The sequence below is a fragment of the Brachyistius frenatus genome, unplaced genomic scaffold (assembly GCF_029030835.1).
Source record: "Brachyistius frenatus isolate BFR_SWC_R1_liver_20210118 unplaced genomic scaffold, ASM2903083v1 Contig_1, whole genome shotgun sequence".
Taxonomy (NCBI): Eukaryota; Metazoa; Chordata; class Actinopteri; family Embiotocidae; genus Brachyistius; species Brachyistius frenatus.
In genome coordinates, this window is record NW_027210600.1 from 12,091,972 (window position 1) to 12,107,079 (window position 15,108).

Consider the following 15,108-nt stretch of genomic DNA (forward strand, 5'->3'; position numbering starts at 1 on the left):
AAACATGTAGTAGGCAGCTTCCCAGGTATCATCGAAGCGAACTTATTCTTCCATAAAATATAAAAAATATCCAGTTCTTAAATTGCTTACTCAGTTTTTACATTTCAGGTTTGGATGTTCCTTCATAACCAATAAATGATTAAAGAAATCATAAAGTATAAAAAGTTACATAAGGTACCACGGTATTTAGTTGGTTTCCCTGGTTACCCCACGAGAACATTAGGTTATTACTGAAAAAACACAACATTATCAGGTTTTACGTTCTTACAATACACCTGCAGTTACAATCAGGTATGACAATATGAATATGACAATCAACTTTCCTGCCTTAGGTTAAGACAGTTTCCAGTTGATCTGTCAGTGAAATATGTTAGATAATCATCCCGCCCAATAAAACTTCTTCAAGACAAACCAGCCACCAAGAACCAGCAAGACAGCAGCAGCTGATCCAAACACCACCCCCACCACCAGGCCCGTCACGTTAACGTCATCCCACTCTGATGCCATGGCATCACCTGTGATATGCGAGGAGAGATCAGTCAAAATCCCTACGTTAAGATGTATGCCAGAATCTATAAGTAATTAAAGTGTACTCACTGTGGGCAGCTGCAAAGGGCATGGCTGAATCTGAAGATAAGAGAAAAGGTCAATGAAAAAGTTTATCATGGTGTTTGAAAATCCCAGCAAACAAGTAAAAATAAATTTTTCAAACCTTCCCGAGCAGTGAAAAGAGGTCCAACTGTGACGGTTGCAGATTCACCACTTTCTTCTCCAAAAGGGGTCACAGATCTTTTTCTTCTGTTATTACAAGCCTGAAAAACATTCAGTTGGGTTCAGTCATATATATATTAGAAACTATTGATTTTTAATATACATATTAAGTTTCATAGATAATATGGGATTAATTTGTTTTGCATTATAATAAAATGATGAAGAAGTGCCATGAAGGAAGTTTGTAGTTTTTCCCATCCGTTTTCCCTCCTTTCCTGTCTTCGCTTACTGTCAGCTAACTAATAAGCTGAAAGTATTAGTGAAATGTATAACTGTCTCCTTCAAATCTTTGCCCTTGAAATATTGCCAATAAGTACCTTGGAAATCTGCTTTCCATTACTTCCTCTGATATCTTATGATCCGAGTCATTCATTCTTAACATATTAACTTACAGACAGCAGCTCTTGACATTTGCTCGGCTCACACAGTCTCAGTATGCAGTGCAAATAGATGCTGGATTTCGCCTGGTCGCGATGTTGAACGAAGCGGAAGGCCTCGAAGTTAAACTGGGCAACTTTGGAAAGGCCATTGCTTGTCACAGCCGTCCTTTGGTCATTTGAACAGCTGGAGGAGAGCAAGATTATTTAATGTATATTTTAAAAAGTAATGTATGAAGTTAGTCCTCTGATGTGTGTTTCTTTACCCAGTGAAGAAGTTGTGCTGCTCACTCTGTGACATGTTGTAAGGAGTGGGAGTACCAAAACAGTGATCGAGCAGTAAATGGAAACTGAAAACAGGGCAATGAATCAATGAGTTTCCCACAAGAACACATCGTGATCACTTTTATTTAAGTTTCAGTTTCATGATGAACAAGTTGTCCACGAGCATCCACTCATCCTAATGGGATTCACTTACTTTCCTGTGAGGTTAATGGCCTTGACCTCCACATAGATCCTGCTCCGGAGCTCAAGCCCAGTTGAGGGTACTATTAATCCATGGACATAGTCAGAGTCCTGGAAAAGTAAGACATCAGAGTAAAACTAGAGAACAAATCTTTGTTGTGTGTCTGAGTGAGCTGAGTGCCAACATGTACTTACGTTAAAAACACTCATTTTTAGTGTATCAATGAAGGTCCCATTATTATCGCTGGTCGCCACCGAGACTGAAGAGCTTAATAATCATGGAGAAGATAGAAAAAGAGAGACAAAAACAAACTTTCAGACTTACTGTATAAATGATAATCATAAAATATCATTTTTTGCACAAAATAAGTATTTCTATTTACTCACGCTACGATCTGTGTGTTGTTGATCAGGTACTCCAGAGGGTAGCGGCAGGAGAAGTGGTAATAGAGGTCGGTGGCATAGCTGATCATCCCCTGGTCAGATCTGGGAGTGTCAATGTATCCTGTGATGATAACTGACTGGATATTTAAGAAGTTGCTGAAGGGACCTGTGGGGTCCGGGACCTCGTCCACAATCTGAACAAGACAGCAATAGACACAATCATCACACGGGCTTCTTCTATGCTGCCAAACATACGTAAAGTGTTGTCCATCTAACATCCAACTGCAGCACCAGTTTCCATGTATTTGTCATTTTCTTTCTAATCTCTTGCAGTAATTTGATATTATTCAGCATCTTTTGACGGACACCTTCTGACCTGCAGAGACTGGCGACAGGGATTGTCCTGACTGTGGTTAATAGGAAGCTGGTAACGGATGATTGGAGGGTCCACACTGGTGTCCACAGAGCCCTGACACTCTGTATTGTTGTGGTTTCCATTCAGTGCCAGGTCTGTGGTGTTGAAGCCTGACCACTGAGCCGTGCATAGGTTGATCTCCAGGGTAATCATGCTGGTGCCACAGTCGACCATCAGGTCTGAGTTGTCTGAGAAAGAGAGAATTAGTGTGAATTAAATGATTGTGCAGATTTATGTTTTAACATTGTGAGGATTTTAAACTGCTCTGGTGATTCGGTTGATATTATAAAGCCGGCACGGCACGCCTACCACATTTTTAAAACAAATATATTTTTTTCCTTATTGTGCTGGTCTATAGTGAAAACAGTGAAAACCTACCTGGGTTCCTCTCATACAGAGACGAACAGCTGTAGACACACAGAGCAGGCTGCAGCAGCGCAGCCAGCAGAGGGAGACAAAGGTACAGACTCATGTTGTCTGGAGGAGGCTGTTGGTTTGATTACTCCTAGAAGGAGACAAAACAACAAATGCACCATCAATACAACAATAGTGTTTGTTCAGACAACCATCAATTGGAAAAAAAAAAACACTATTTAATGTGACTGCAGTCCGCAAAATCAACATATGTTGCAAGATTAGTTTTGTCTTGCAAAATAAAACTTTTATTTAATTTATATCACCAATTAATAATACGTATATACGCTTTAATTTGAAAATATAATAGTACATTTTAAATAATTAATATGCAACCACCTGATGAGTGTCTTACCTTGGTGGCACCTGAGCAGGTGTTTGTCACAAGTAGTCAAGCAACATGGCTTTTATAGTGTTTAGATACCTAAAACCAAATGTGACTCTTAAGCCCTCCCTCCGACTAACTATAGACACAGACACACACACACACACACACACACACACACACACACACACACACACACACACACACACACACACACACACACACACACACACACACACACACACACACACACACACACACACACACACACACACACACACTTTCTCCGTGTATACCGTAACTTCTCATTCAGATAGCAGCAGCTCCTGGCAGGGTTTACTGTTAGATCTTCACCCAGCAGATTAATGTGTCAGTGGGATTCAAAACAGATCCCTCAGGTTAAAGACAGGTATTGTTTCATATTTCCCGCCATCAAAAATTACGATTAAAGAATACCAGATGCAGTTGCATGCAAAGTGCATACTTACTGGTAATACACTTGATGAAGCTTAAGAGCTGCAGTTTGAAACTATCAACATTATAGTTGTGCATGAATATATTTCTTCCTCATACAATACTTTTTGCCTCATTTGGGCAGCTTTACCGGAAACCCGTATTGCACACTGCAGTTCAAAATCAAATGATAAAACAGTTACCAGAAAACATGCAGCATACATGCATTCTAGATGATTGCAAAAATCCACTTTTAACGAATAAGATACTGCACGAATCAACAATAATCAAGTAATCTATATTTCAAAACCAAAACTATCAAAACCAAAATGTACAACTTCCAAGATTTACAAAACATTGTACAGAAATATGTAATGTCTTAAATAGTGGATTTGTGTTTTGAGAATGAAAAACCATGAATGTTTGAAAGGTGATCATAATTGCCACAAGCTATAAAGTGCTCAGTCAACCAAGTGAAACCCTTGTTAATTTCCCTTGCATGACAAACTTCTCCTCTATTGTGTCTACAGGTCGTCTATTTCGCTATGGGCCACAACTGTCACTGCTCAACTGAGATGACCCATTGTTCCTCAATAGTATGGAATGAAAAGGAGCATCAGTGCTTTTACAAAAGTGCCCATGGTAAGAGAAGACATTTGTCACACTATCCACAGATGCGTCACTCTTTTACAATCTCTTCAGTGATCCCATATGATTTTACCTCCCATGACATCCTGTTTGGAAACAAATCACTGGCCATTCTGCTCCACTTTAATCACATTCTCAGCTTCATTTTCCTATAATCCCCATGGCTGCACAGTCAGATTTTAGATTATGTAAGGATGTCTGGACATGAAGTTCACATGTCTGGATGTTAATGGTTCAGTATAGTCCACCCATAGCCCATATATTAAATAATAATGTAAATTTGTAATGACACATAGTTTATATGATATGATATGATATTTTGAGAAGAGCGTATTGTATTTCCCCAATGATAACCACATCCCTCTGATTTCAAGAGTTTTTATATATAAACTAAAGTGTTCCTTCATGAGGTGAGAAATTCTCCCCCTTCTTTTAAATTGAATAAATCATTGAAAAAACAATGTAAATAAGTAAGTTTTAGCTTTGCGACAAAGCTAAAATCAGGGCTGAAATTATGGAGGTAAATAATTGGCACAAGAAAGTGACTGTAAATTTTATTGATGTAAAAATACAACGTAACATACATACATATATAAAGAAATATCACGGCACGAGATGGATACATCGATACAATGTTTATAGGACAGAAAAGAACAGGATAGAAATTAACTGGAGGGAAACTATCATCTTTAACCAGGAAGCCAAAGTTAAACACTACCATGATTAATATGACAGCGTGCTGCAGCAGTGATTTGTGCCGGCTACATTTTTACTGGTTTCTTTCACCAAGACCAACAATAGTTACCGATATACAATGACATTAGAAAACAATGAAAACAAGGCCCAGAGGAGATAACAGATTTAGATTTGGAAGAAAGAGGATACACTGGGAAGCTTGTGAGGAGTTGGTACTGTACTCTGTGGGCATGTACAGTAAAGCAGAGCATCAGTGTAGCTAATGACCCCTCTGGGTGTGAATATTGTATATCACTCACACAAGTAATTGAGAAGTCCAAATGTTTTTCTGTCTATTCAACAAAAAGTGAGCTTTGGTTTCTTGTGTAGCAGAAATAATGCTGTTACATCCTCAGAGCACAATAATTATTACCAAAAACAATATTGTAAAACATTCTATTACAAGTCCTGTCTTCAAAATTGAAGTAGATAGAAGTAAAACTGCAGAATTATTGTCAAACTGTACTTTAGGTTTTCTGCATAACAACATCTCCTGCAACTAATATATTATTAGAGGTATATGTGACACTGTCAAATTGTTAAAAGAAATGCATAAATGTGCATGTTGCATTTTCACCAGTTATGTAAATGTTATGTTATATAAATGTCTCTTTGGTAGAACAATTGGAAACAAGTCATGGCTAATATTTAATAAGATAACCCAAAAGAAAAGGATTGGCAACCACTGGTTTAATCTTTAATAATGCGCTGTAATCGTATCATGTATGTCGTAATGTTAAATCATTAGGGTAAACAGCTGTCAGAAAAAATGCAGTGCACTAAAGGGACGATGTTTCCCTCTTCCCATATGTACTTCATTACTTTCCACCAGTGGTGTAGTTGGACAATACTTGATTCATTACAGAAGTGAATGGAAGATGCTGCTCTGCCTCATTTCGTGAGTAGTTTGGTGTCATCTGCTGGACAGAATTAGACAGAGCTCAAATGCCTTGTTGTTCTCTGGATATAATAGACCTGTGATTCACCAGTGCTAAAGAGTGCAGACACAACTTTCACCCCACAGCACAGAGACACCCATTGTTTGTTTTTGCTCTCAGAAAAAAAAACCATAAATTTCCATTCCAGTAAACAAAAGGAGTGTAAATAATCTGGAATAAACCAAAAAGTATATCACTTTTCAGTAAATAGGAAATTCACATTTGCCCCAGCCTTTCCACTGCTGAGTTACCAACTGGGTGAAGTGGACATCTGAAAGCTTCAGGTCTATTGATTGATAACTATTAAATGAATAATTTACCACTATAAACTAAATGAATAACAGAGACACCTTTAATTAACCCACAGTGTTATTTCCACACATTTATCTTATTTGACCAGAACAGGGCTGTCATCAACACAGATACCATCAGCAGTAAAGTGCAGATCACATTCTTTTCTGAGGCAAGAAAAACAACAACAACAACAACAACAACAATACTTTCATTCGATCATAACTCCACTGGCCTCCATTTGACATGCCAGCCCTCAGTCTCTCAGGGAAAAATTCAATCAGATGATTTGGGTGGATTAGGCTTTGTAACATGATTAATTTAGATTGCATACTCCATGACTGCCAGAGAGACTCAACATCAATCATTCATATTGTGGAAATCAAGGCGAAATAACTGGAAACCAAACCAAAGCAATTAACAGGAAGTGTGGTTCCGAAAACAAGCCTTTCCTCATCCTCCTCTGCATGGTTTCCTGTCCCATGAGCAATCCCTATTTCTCTTTTTCACCCTCTTCCTCTTTATCTTTCACCCAGCCAATATCTCACAGTGTGTCCTTGCTGTGGCCCTCTCTGCTTGGTGTTTTCACAGCCTGGTCAGGGTGCAGTTTCCCTTTTAACAACAACACTGGCTTTACTGGAGAATTTCATGAAGTAGTGGGGCACACCAGCCACCTCACATATATGGTCCATAAACTTAAGCTGTATCACATCCCAATCAGTATTGTTTGCCAGACAAAGAAAAGGAACAACTGAGTTGTACTTTTAACAAGCACCATTTAAGCGTTTGAAGTCAACCATGTTTCTGTTTTCTCACTTCGCTTTCTCCTCTCAGCTGTTTTTCCCCTGACAGCACTTAGTCTGTGTGTGTGTGTGTGTGTGTGTGTGGTGGAGTAAGAATGAGCCATAGATACTCATTGACTGACTTAATATAGTGCGCATGATACATAGTGCAGGCACAAAGACCTCTATTCATGCCATAATGACATTATTATATATGAAAAGGGATATTAAAAAGCTGATTTAGAAGAACTGCACATTGACTGCACAAATGCACACCTTTATACTTCAGGTGCTTCTGTCTAAAGCTAAAACAAAGCCTGAAAAACAAGAATATTTTGTTGTTGTTAGATTTTTTTTTTCTTTCACAGCAAAAATCTTGGACCATCTCCCTCTTGATTTTTCCTCCTCAGCCCGACGCCATAAGCACGCCTTCAGCAGACGACCCACTTTTGACTGAGCAGACTGCTCTCCCTCTATCACTGCTGTGCTTATTACAGGTTTTTAAACTGAAGTTCCTGTCCTAACAAACGAATTGACACTTGATTGAAATAAAAGTCGTCCATCACATCGGGTGAACATGTAGAGATGGATTTTATGACGCTGTTTGGCACCGTTATCGCCGTCTTGTTCCACCCTGGATCCGCTTCTAAAATAAATGGTGAGGATTTACTTCGGGAGACGGAAAACTCATATTTTGAACTTTGAGACAGTGTAATGTTGTGCATTTTAATTCCGAAAAAAGACCTCGACTTGTTTGTTTTTACCGAAGAAGGTTTTAAAATGTTTGTATACGGTGCTGAAAACTGCAGCTTAAAGACATATTTAGCCTAATTTCCGTGTTGCTTGTTGTTGTTGTTTTTTCTAGTGGTTTAAGGTAACGAGGTTGATAACAGACCCACTGATTAAGAAGTCTAAAGCAAACTTTATGTGCGTTACAGCCTAATGATAAACAGGCTGGAGTCAAACTCAGCACAGCGTCACGTGATCAACAGATTGTTTGCGACTCGGATCACAGATCAGAAAATCAGGAAATCACATAATTCAGTGCTATGGTAGTAATAAGTAATAGCGACTAAAATAACTTTATTGCTTAATCATAACAGTAGCATTTATACTCGTAATCATTACATCGACATTATGCATATGCAGCCTTTTTTTTCAATCTTTAACGGAAAAATTTGGAAATTATCCAAACAATAGGCCCAATTACAGAGATATGAGACCTGGGGGGCTCAACTCAACTCGGGAACCACTGGTTTGATTTATTGTGTTTTTTTAAAAGGGAGATTACTCAGAGATAATGTGCAATCAATTCCTTTAGGCTGTCAGAATAAACAATGATTAACCTCATTCATTAATTGTGCAACCTCAGCAAACCACTGCACTTCAGACTCTCAAAATATAGGTTTTATACGACAGTTTTTAGTACCATATGGTTTGCTTTGTTTGCATTGCAGCTGGAAGAATTTGCCAAAGCACTGCAAGAAAAAAAATTCTATGATACTGTTGGCTGTTTTTAATCTTCCTGCCACATGGGTACCACAGGAAGACTTCAGAAAACAAAGCATTGATTGTCTTGTTGTCTCCTTCATCCTCACTTTGATGTCCAGTCCAAAGAATTTGTCGGGGTGGGACAGAGCGCCCATGCTACAAGGTGTCCTACATCCAGGATAGCAGGCGGAGGCTCACCTTCGAGGACGCCAGGCAGGCCTGCAGGTTGGATGGGGGCGAGCTGCTCAGCATTGAGACAGAGGGCGAGCAGCGGCTGATAGAGATGTTCATACGACAGCTGCAGGTTGGAGATGGAGACTTCTGGATTGGGCTCCACCGCAGCCCACAGCATTACAGGACAGGGACCACAAGCCCAGGTTGCCCCTCACAGTACTATTGGCTGGATGGAAGCAGGGCCAAGTTCAGGTTTTCTCTCTTTTTTTTGGATAAATATTTTGTTCATTCAGGTTCAGTGAAAACTGCACACTAAAAATGGAAGTGGAGAAAGGCCGTAGCCAATTGTGACTTACTGGGAAAAAAAATGACGCTTGTGTGGGAGGCAAGAAATGTCCAAAGTCCCGTGTAAGAATTTGGGAATGAGATGTAAACATAAACAGTTACATGAACTGTTTATGTTTACTTATGTAAACGATATGAGTTTAAACTTGTGCATCTTATTTGCTGTAGGAATTGGCACTGGGATGAGCCATCATGTGGTGGTGAAATGTGTGTGGTTTTGTACCACCAGCCCTCTGCACCACCTGTCGAAAAAGGTAATTTCCTTTTCCAGTGGAATGATGACAACTGCAACTCCAAGAACAACTTTGTCTGCAAATACCCAGAAGGTGAGCTGCTAGATTACACACTCTGCTGTTGTACCTGGCTGTGCAGTGGTGGGAAATATTGACATTTGGCACTCTTGACTTCAGCTGGTTACTACTTTAAATTAATCTATTGTTTTTTACCAGTCTTGCACATAGTTATTACTATACTCAATTTTTTCATCTGAATGATGTCAATCTACTTTCTTCTTTTCTCTGTCTTTTGCAGAAAAAGTAACAAAATTTACTGAAGACAGGAACACAGCACATGCAGGTACAACACACTGTCTATGCATTATGTTTCTGAGACATACAAATAACAAATAACTACAAATCTCAAGAAAGATCAAGAAAAGTCTGATTAAATTAACTCATCGCTACTTTTGATCTCTTTTGTTTAAGGTCTACTTTGTTGACCTCCCCTTGTTTAAATGAAGACCTGTCGTGGTCAAAATGTATCAGGATTTGACTTGTTTACAATCTGCAGGTGTTTGGTGTATTTTTCCATCAAGGATTAACAAAATGAGTAACACATGTAACTATATACATACAATTTTTTTTTTTTTTTTTTTTTTACTTAAAAAGGTTCTTTAATTAAATTTGCATCGAGTTGCATGTGATCACATCACCTAACAACTTGGATATTTGAACAAGAAAATTCAAACTACAAATTACAAGGAATGTCTTCCTTTTACATACTATTCTTAATATTTTATATCATGTTGATAGGAATCAGTTCAATTCTGGAGAGGTTAGATAAACAAAGTCATGTTATTTTTTTTATTGTCATATTCAGCTAATGGTGTTAATTTTTTTCTGGTTGCTCCAGTTCCATCACTGAGGCCAAACATATTTTCAACCACAGAAAGCAAAGAGAGGATAAAAATAGGTCTACCCAATTCATCAGGTAAGAAAAGAAAATCAAATATTCGTAACGCTTGGAGCTGATGTGTAAGTGGTAACAGAAAAATGATGTGGTTTAAATATTCAAAGTTAAAGTTTTTAAAGTATTTTTCATACGTAATGTGCTTTTCTTTGCAGTATCTTTCTCAGACAACACCCTCTATGTTTCCTACATCCTCTATGCAACCATTCCTGCGCTGCTGTTGCTGCTGTTCGCAGCTGCAGGGTTCTTCTGCTACAAGCAGCATGCTAAGAGGTAAAAACAGATATATAAGCGCTGTAAAATGACACTTCAAGAACATTTCAAGAAGAGATTATGTCCTATTTTGCAGAACAAGAAGTATATGTCTGTGTCTGATTCATTTGTTTACTTTTATTTATCAATAAGGCAACTCTTCAAGTATTTACTCAGTTGTGGCCAAAGTGAGCACACATGTCCTCAGGGCCTTTATAACTTATCTGTGGTACATTTGGTCCTTGAAAATGTAAAACGTGTCGGAAGAGATCTGTTTGTTATTTTATTTGATGAGCAGTGTGTCTTTAAACCCTGTTGTGATGATTCTAACTGCGCTCTTTAATGTAATTTTTGTATCGATTTCAGGAGGAAGACAGAAACAGAAAGCCATCCCAGCAGATCCAAACAGTGGATGTCAACAACAGCTTCACCTTGCCCCATACAAGGACCATATGCCTGTAGTGACGTTACCAAACTGGCTCACACTGCTCTGGATAGCAGCATGCCAGCAGACATCCTCACAAAGTATTCCTGTTCTCCTTCTCATGATGCTCAGTGTGACGACTATGAGAATGTGTCATGCGTGGACAGGGAGAGTGGCTTTGTGACCAATGACATCTATGAGACATGCAGAGCTCAAAGCCGGCGCTGCCGCAGTCAGGCTGGATGGGTGGAAAATGAGATCTATGGATAACGCTGTTTATGCCTATCTGGTCTCTGCAAGTGTCCGTCAACCTCACAGAAGCTGAGGAATATGACTCCGCTTGACAGAAAAACACAATTGCTGTTAACCTTTGTGTGGCAGGATTGCTACAAACATGGCTGGGTGTCAGCCTGGATTTATCTACACAGATAATCTGAACATGTAGTCCATCTTTCACCTGTGTTTATCTCTGTATCCAGAACACCCTGCATCCAGAGTTGCAAATCAGATTTATCGTGAAGGCAGGATTTCTTAACATTTTGTCAACTGACTTAAGATTTTGGGTCCTGAAAAAAAGATCATATATTTCAAATCGTTTTAATAAATGTTATTGATCAAAAACAAAATTCTATTGCAATGCTCATGGGGCTTTGTAGATAGAGCAGCATGCTAACATGCTCATGTATACCAGATACAATGTTTTCCATGTTCACCATCTCTCAGTAAGTAACTTACATTTATAAATTATTACGAAACAAAGAGTATCTGAGATTAATGGGAATATCTGTAGTTTTGCAGGTGATTGGTATAAATGTGTGTACCAAATTCCATTGCAGTCCACCCAGCAGCTGTAGAAAAACTTCACTCAAGACCACAATATCAACCCTATAGTGCCATTATATCATTGAGATTTAGGGTCTATAGAAACTGATGGTCTGTCAATAATTGTATGCCACTTCATGTCATAGAGGTTGAGATATTTCACAGGACAAGCAGAAACTGGGTAAAAGCATGAGTAAAAAAGTGAGAGGGATACTAAAGTGATTAAGCTTCATCTTCTGGGCATAACAGATATCTAAAAAATGTTCAAGACAATCCGTTCTGTAGTTGTTTTGATGTATCAGTCTAAAGTGGTGTACCTTGCTGCCCTTTGAGCTAAAATTATTAATTTATTTACAGTTGAATAAATGTAAACTAATACAACAACAAAAAATCATCAAACAAATATCTGTCACAGACAGAAATCATATGCAACCCTATGTGCATAGCAAGTGACCCTACACAAATTCTAAAAGGAATTCAGGAAATAAAAAAAACATTAAAAGAGTGCTGCTAAATTTAACATGGCAGATTGAACGTAATCCTGTGAACACTGTAAATGCAAATTCTCTGACACAAGGTTATTTATTTTGTAAAAAAAAAAAAATCCAAAATTAAACTACCCAGGTGCTTTCCAGTAATGTCACAAGATACTATGAGACACAAAGACAAAAATATATTTTTGGCTCTCTGCTGTGATGGAGTTCAGGGACTGTTTCGACCTTTTCTCTAAGCATGAAGAGTGGTGTAAGGCTTCCTGTTTGGACTCTGATGTCAGGGAACAGGACAAAACATGTGGAAACACTGATGACAGAACTCTGCTGACCAAAGTAAACCTCAAAGCTGTGAGCCTTCCTGACTCCACCTGATTGTGGGAGAAACTCAAACCTCCCACTAATCGTACATTGCGGGTACTTTTTAGTAGTGTCCAGTTTAGAATTATGTCATGGAGTCATTCATCAGTGTTAGCTTGTAAAAGCATGTTCCCTTCTTGTAAATGCGTAAAATCACCGTGGATTTACATTAGTGGAATACAAATGCCTGCATTTTTTTCTGAGTATGCACTAAGTAGGCTGTTGGATTGGTGTCTTGGAAAGATGTAGCAAGCCCAGTAAGGAGAGGCTGAGTGTGTTCTTGGAGAATGTTAGACAGGAAATGCCAAAAGCACATCTGGAACTCTTACATTCAGGAAGTCTATGCGTGACAGTGGAGGCCTTCGGAGCGCTGCTCTGCCTGCCTGCTTCACAATCCACTTTGCTCTGTCAGACTGACACTGCACAACATGAAGAAAACCACTGCTGGGTATGAATGTGTCCTGTATCTCAAACGTGAATTAATTTCTGTTGTTTTGTTACAATATATAATAATGATTATTATAACATGGGTATGTTAATATTTGTGTGTATTTGTATAAGTGTGTATGGGAATGTGTGTGGCATTAGATGTGTGTTAATGTAATTACAAAACCACTGACACTACTGTGCTGGGAATTTGAGAAGGAAATGTGGAGCCTTGCTTCAATTTTCTATTCTTGCCAACAGATGGTGCTGTCTTGCAGCTGACTAAAGTGTCTTTGTGGCTGATAAAATGTCTGGTTTCACATGAGGTTCTGCATGTTACATTATATAAGGTTATTATATATAGTTGTATTATGCCAATTGCATTTTTTTTTTGCCAGATTACGTAATTTAAAGTAGACGATCTGTGCAATGAAAGAAATTATCCCTTTTTTAGTGTGAAATTCAAGCATATATATATATATATTTTTTTTTTTTCATTCATTTTTCATAGCACATTCTCAGTGTGAGTAAAAGTGGCAGTTTCAGGCTGCTTTAAGATGCATCTATCCCCTTTTTCCCTGTTTTTTTTTTTTTTTTCTCGCAGCCGACAGAAGCTTTTTAAACACCTGCAAGGCAAAACTTCAAAGTTACCTATGCGTGCAATCAAGGAGGGCAGGCAAGCAAACAGATTTCAGAATAGCAATTTTACCGGTTGACGTAAGAGGTGGGTCTGGTTGTCTTGGCAACCAATTGGCACTGAAGTGTGGAGCCGCTCCGTAGCCCCGCCCCCTGTACAAATACCCCTATGGCTTTGACGTCAATACACGTCAACCAGAGAACATGACGCCTCTTTGCAAGTCAACTCGTGTGCTCTCCGGCTGATAGAGGTACCTCAAGCTGAAATATTATAGCTCTATTGTACTGGAGAACGTGGTGTGACAGTCCCCGGGCTCAGCAAATGGCCTGCCTCGTATCGCCTCACTGACGGAGAGTGTCGCCACATTGGCGTCCAAAGCTGGCAGGGCGACACCAGACATCAACTTTTGTCTATTTTTTAATGGACACGCTCGGAGCGGCGGCGGCGGCGGCGGCGGGCGGTTTGTTTTCCTTTCGTCTTTATCTGTAGCCGCTCGAGCAAAGCCCGTGTGAGCCCCTCGTGTGTCCCTGCTCGTCTGGCTACCTCCTACTCTTCACACAAAACAGTCCCATCTAGAACAGCATGGTCATGGCTGACAGTGTCCAGAAACCGCTGATCCGGGGTCCGGTCCGAGTGGGCTTCTACGACATCGAGCGCACTTTAGGAAAGGGCAATTTCGCTGTGGTGAAGCTGGCCCGACACCGAATAACCAAGACAGAGGTGAGTGTTTCGGTGAACTAGTTAGCCTCAAAGCTAACTTAAGCTACTTGTTCAGCTGAGTTACATAACTTTTATGCACTAGTTGACACCCCAGACATTCACAGCAGATACCGAAATGCTGTCCACATCATGCACTAATAGAAACTTGGATCAGGTAACTGCCGGCCACTTGGCTGCTCCAGTTCGAGCAACAGCTGGTGTGTTTGAATCCTGCAGGTAGACGAGCAGTGACTGACTCTGCGCGTTACCCCTCCTCCTCCTCCCCCCTCACCCCTTCAGCCTCAGCTAAACATCACTGCCAGTAAGAGGTATGACCACCGGTGCTGCTGGGAAACACAAACAAGGCAAACTTGCACGCTTTCTTCGTAACCTCAGCCCGGCATCATACACCTGTGCAGCTTTTGGTCATGACCCAGACAGTAGCAACGTGTGCCAATTCAAGAGCCTGGCTGGTGTAAACATCCTCAGTTGCTGTATCTGGGGCATGCAGCATGGGTCGGTCGTCCCATTATGTAATCCAAATAATGATGTGATTTCGTGGTTTCTTGTCCCGGCAGTGAGGAGAGCTTTGTAAGGAGCAGGATGTGTCAACCAAGCTCTGTAATTGGAAAGCAAAGTGTTCTGCTCACACGCACGCATGCAGGCAGCAATCCAGTGACACCGCTTTGGGGTCTTTGCTTAGCTCGGAGAGGGTTTGATATCACACTGCACACTCTCAGGCGATGCAGGATGAGCTCAAGAGGGAACAGGGCTCTGATTTGTTTGAGTTCACGCTTAGTT

General features: G+C 39.8%; 3 protein-coding genes across 7 annotated transcripts in view; 2 read left to right on the top strand and 1 right to left on the bottom strand.

The window, feature by feature from the left end:
• Positions 1–76: 76 nt before the first annotated feature.
• Positions 77–2,890, bottom strand: LOC138616847 (zona pellucida-like domain-containing protein 1). The gene is made up of 9 exons (XM_069691415.1): positions 2,791–2,890; positions 2,374–2,600; positions 2,001–2,191; positions 1,809–1,881; positions 1,627–1,724; positions 1,415–1,498; positions 1,164–1,335; positions 713–812; positions 77–548 (listed from the first exon to the last, which is right to left on the bottom strand). Exons 1-9 carry the CDS (start codon positions 2,882–2,884, stop codon positions 379–381), a joined length of 1,209 nt encoding a protein of 402 aa, XP_069547516.1. The 5' UTR covers positions 2,885–2,890; the 3' UTR covers positions 77–378.
• A 4,544-nt stretch (positions 2,891–7,434) lies between these two features.
• On the top strand, positions 7,435–13,246 carry laynb (layilin b). Of its 3 annotated transcripts, none has more exons than XM_069690449.1 (7): positions 7,435–7,656; positions 8,609–8,915; positions 9,177–9,334; positions 9,540–9,584; positions 10,140–10,217; positions 10,352–10,469; positions 10,815–13,246. In XM_069690449.1, the coding sequence occupies exons 1-7, from the start codon at positions 7,584–7,586 to the stop codon at positions 11,140–11,142; spliced, it is 1,107 nt and encodes a 368-aa protein (XP_069546550.1). In that variant the 5' UTR covers positions 7,435–7,583; the 3' UTR covers positions 11,143–13,246. The 3 variants fall into 3 exon arrangements, with proteins under 3 accessions (XP_069546550.1, XP_069546561.1, XP_069546566.1); XM_069690460.1 differs by having other exon boundaries at positions 8,609–8,909; XM_069690465.1 differs by lacking the exon at positions 9,540–9,584.
• A 572-nt stretch (positions 13,247–13,818) lies between these two features.
• The window catches only part of sik2b (salt-inducible kinase 2b), a 51,680-nt gene continuing 50,390 nt past the window's right edge, over positions 13,819–15,108 (top strand). For all 3 annotated transcript variants that reach the window (XM_069690489.1, XM_069690498.1, XM_069690507.1), the window contains exon 1: positions 13,819–14,328. In XM_069690489.1, the coding sequence (XP_069546590.1) occupies positions 14,191–14,328 (138 nt within the window). In that variant the 5' untranslated portion in view covers positions 13,819–14,190. The remainder of the gene's footprint in view (positions 14,329–15,108) is intronic.

Excerpts from the sequence above, each read along its gene's own strand:
- laynb (XM_069690449.1), top strand. The coding sequence starts at position 7,584 with ATGGATTTTATGACGCTGTTTGGCACCGTTATCGCCGTCTTGTTCCAC. Across the intron at positions 7,657-8,608 it reads ATCCGCTTCTAAAATAAATG|TCCAAAGAATTTGTCGGGGT; the intron begins GTGAGGATTTAC and ends TTTGATGTCCAG. Across the intron at positions 10,218-10,351 it reads AGGTCTACCCAATTCATCAG|TATCTTTCTCAGACAACACC; the intron begins GTAAGAAAAGAA and ends TTTTCTTTGCAG.
- LOC138616847 (XM_069691415.1), bottom strand. The coding sequence starts at position 2,884 with ATGAGTCTGTACCTTTGTCTCCCTCTGCTGGCTGCGCTGCTGCAGCCT. Across the intron at positions 1,882-2,000 it reads AACAACACACAGATCGTAGC|CTCTTCAGTCTCGGTGGCGA; the intron begins GTGAGTAAATAG and ends ATGATTATTAAG. Across the intron at positions 1,499-1,626 it reads GCCATTAACCTCACAGGAAA|TTTCCATTTACTGCTCGATC; the intron begins GTAAGTGAATCC and ends CCCTGTTTTCAG.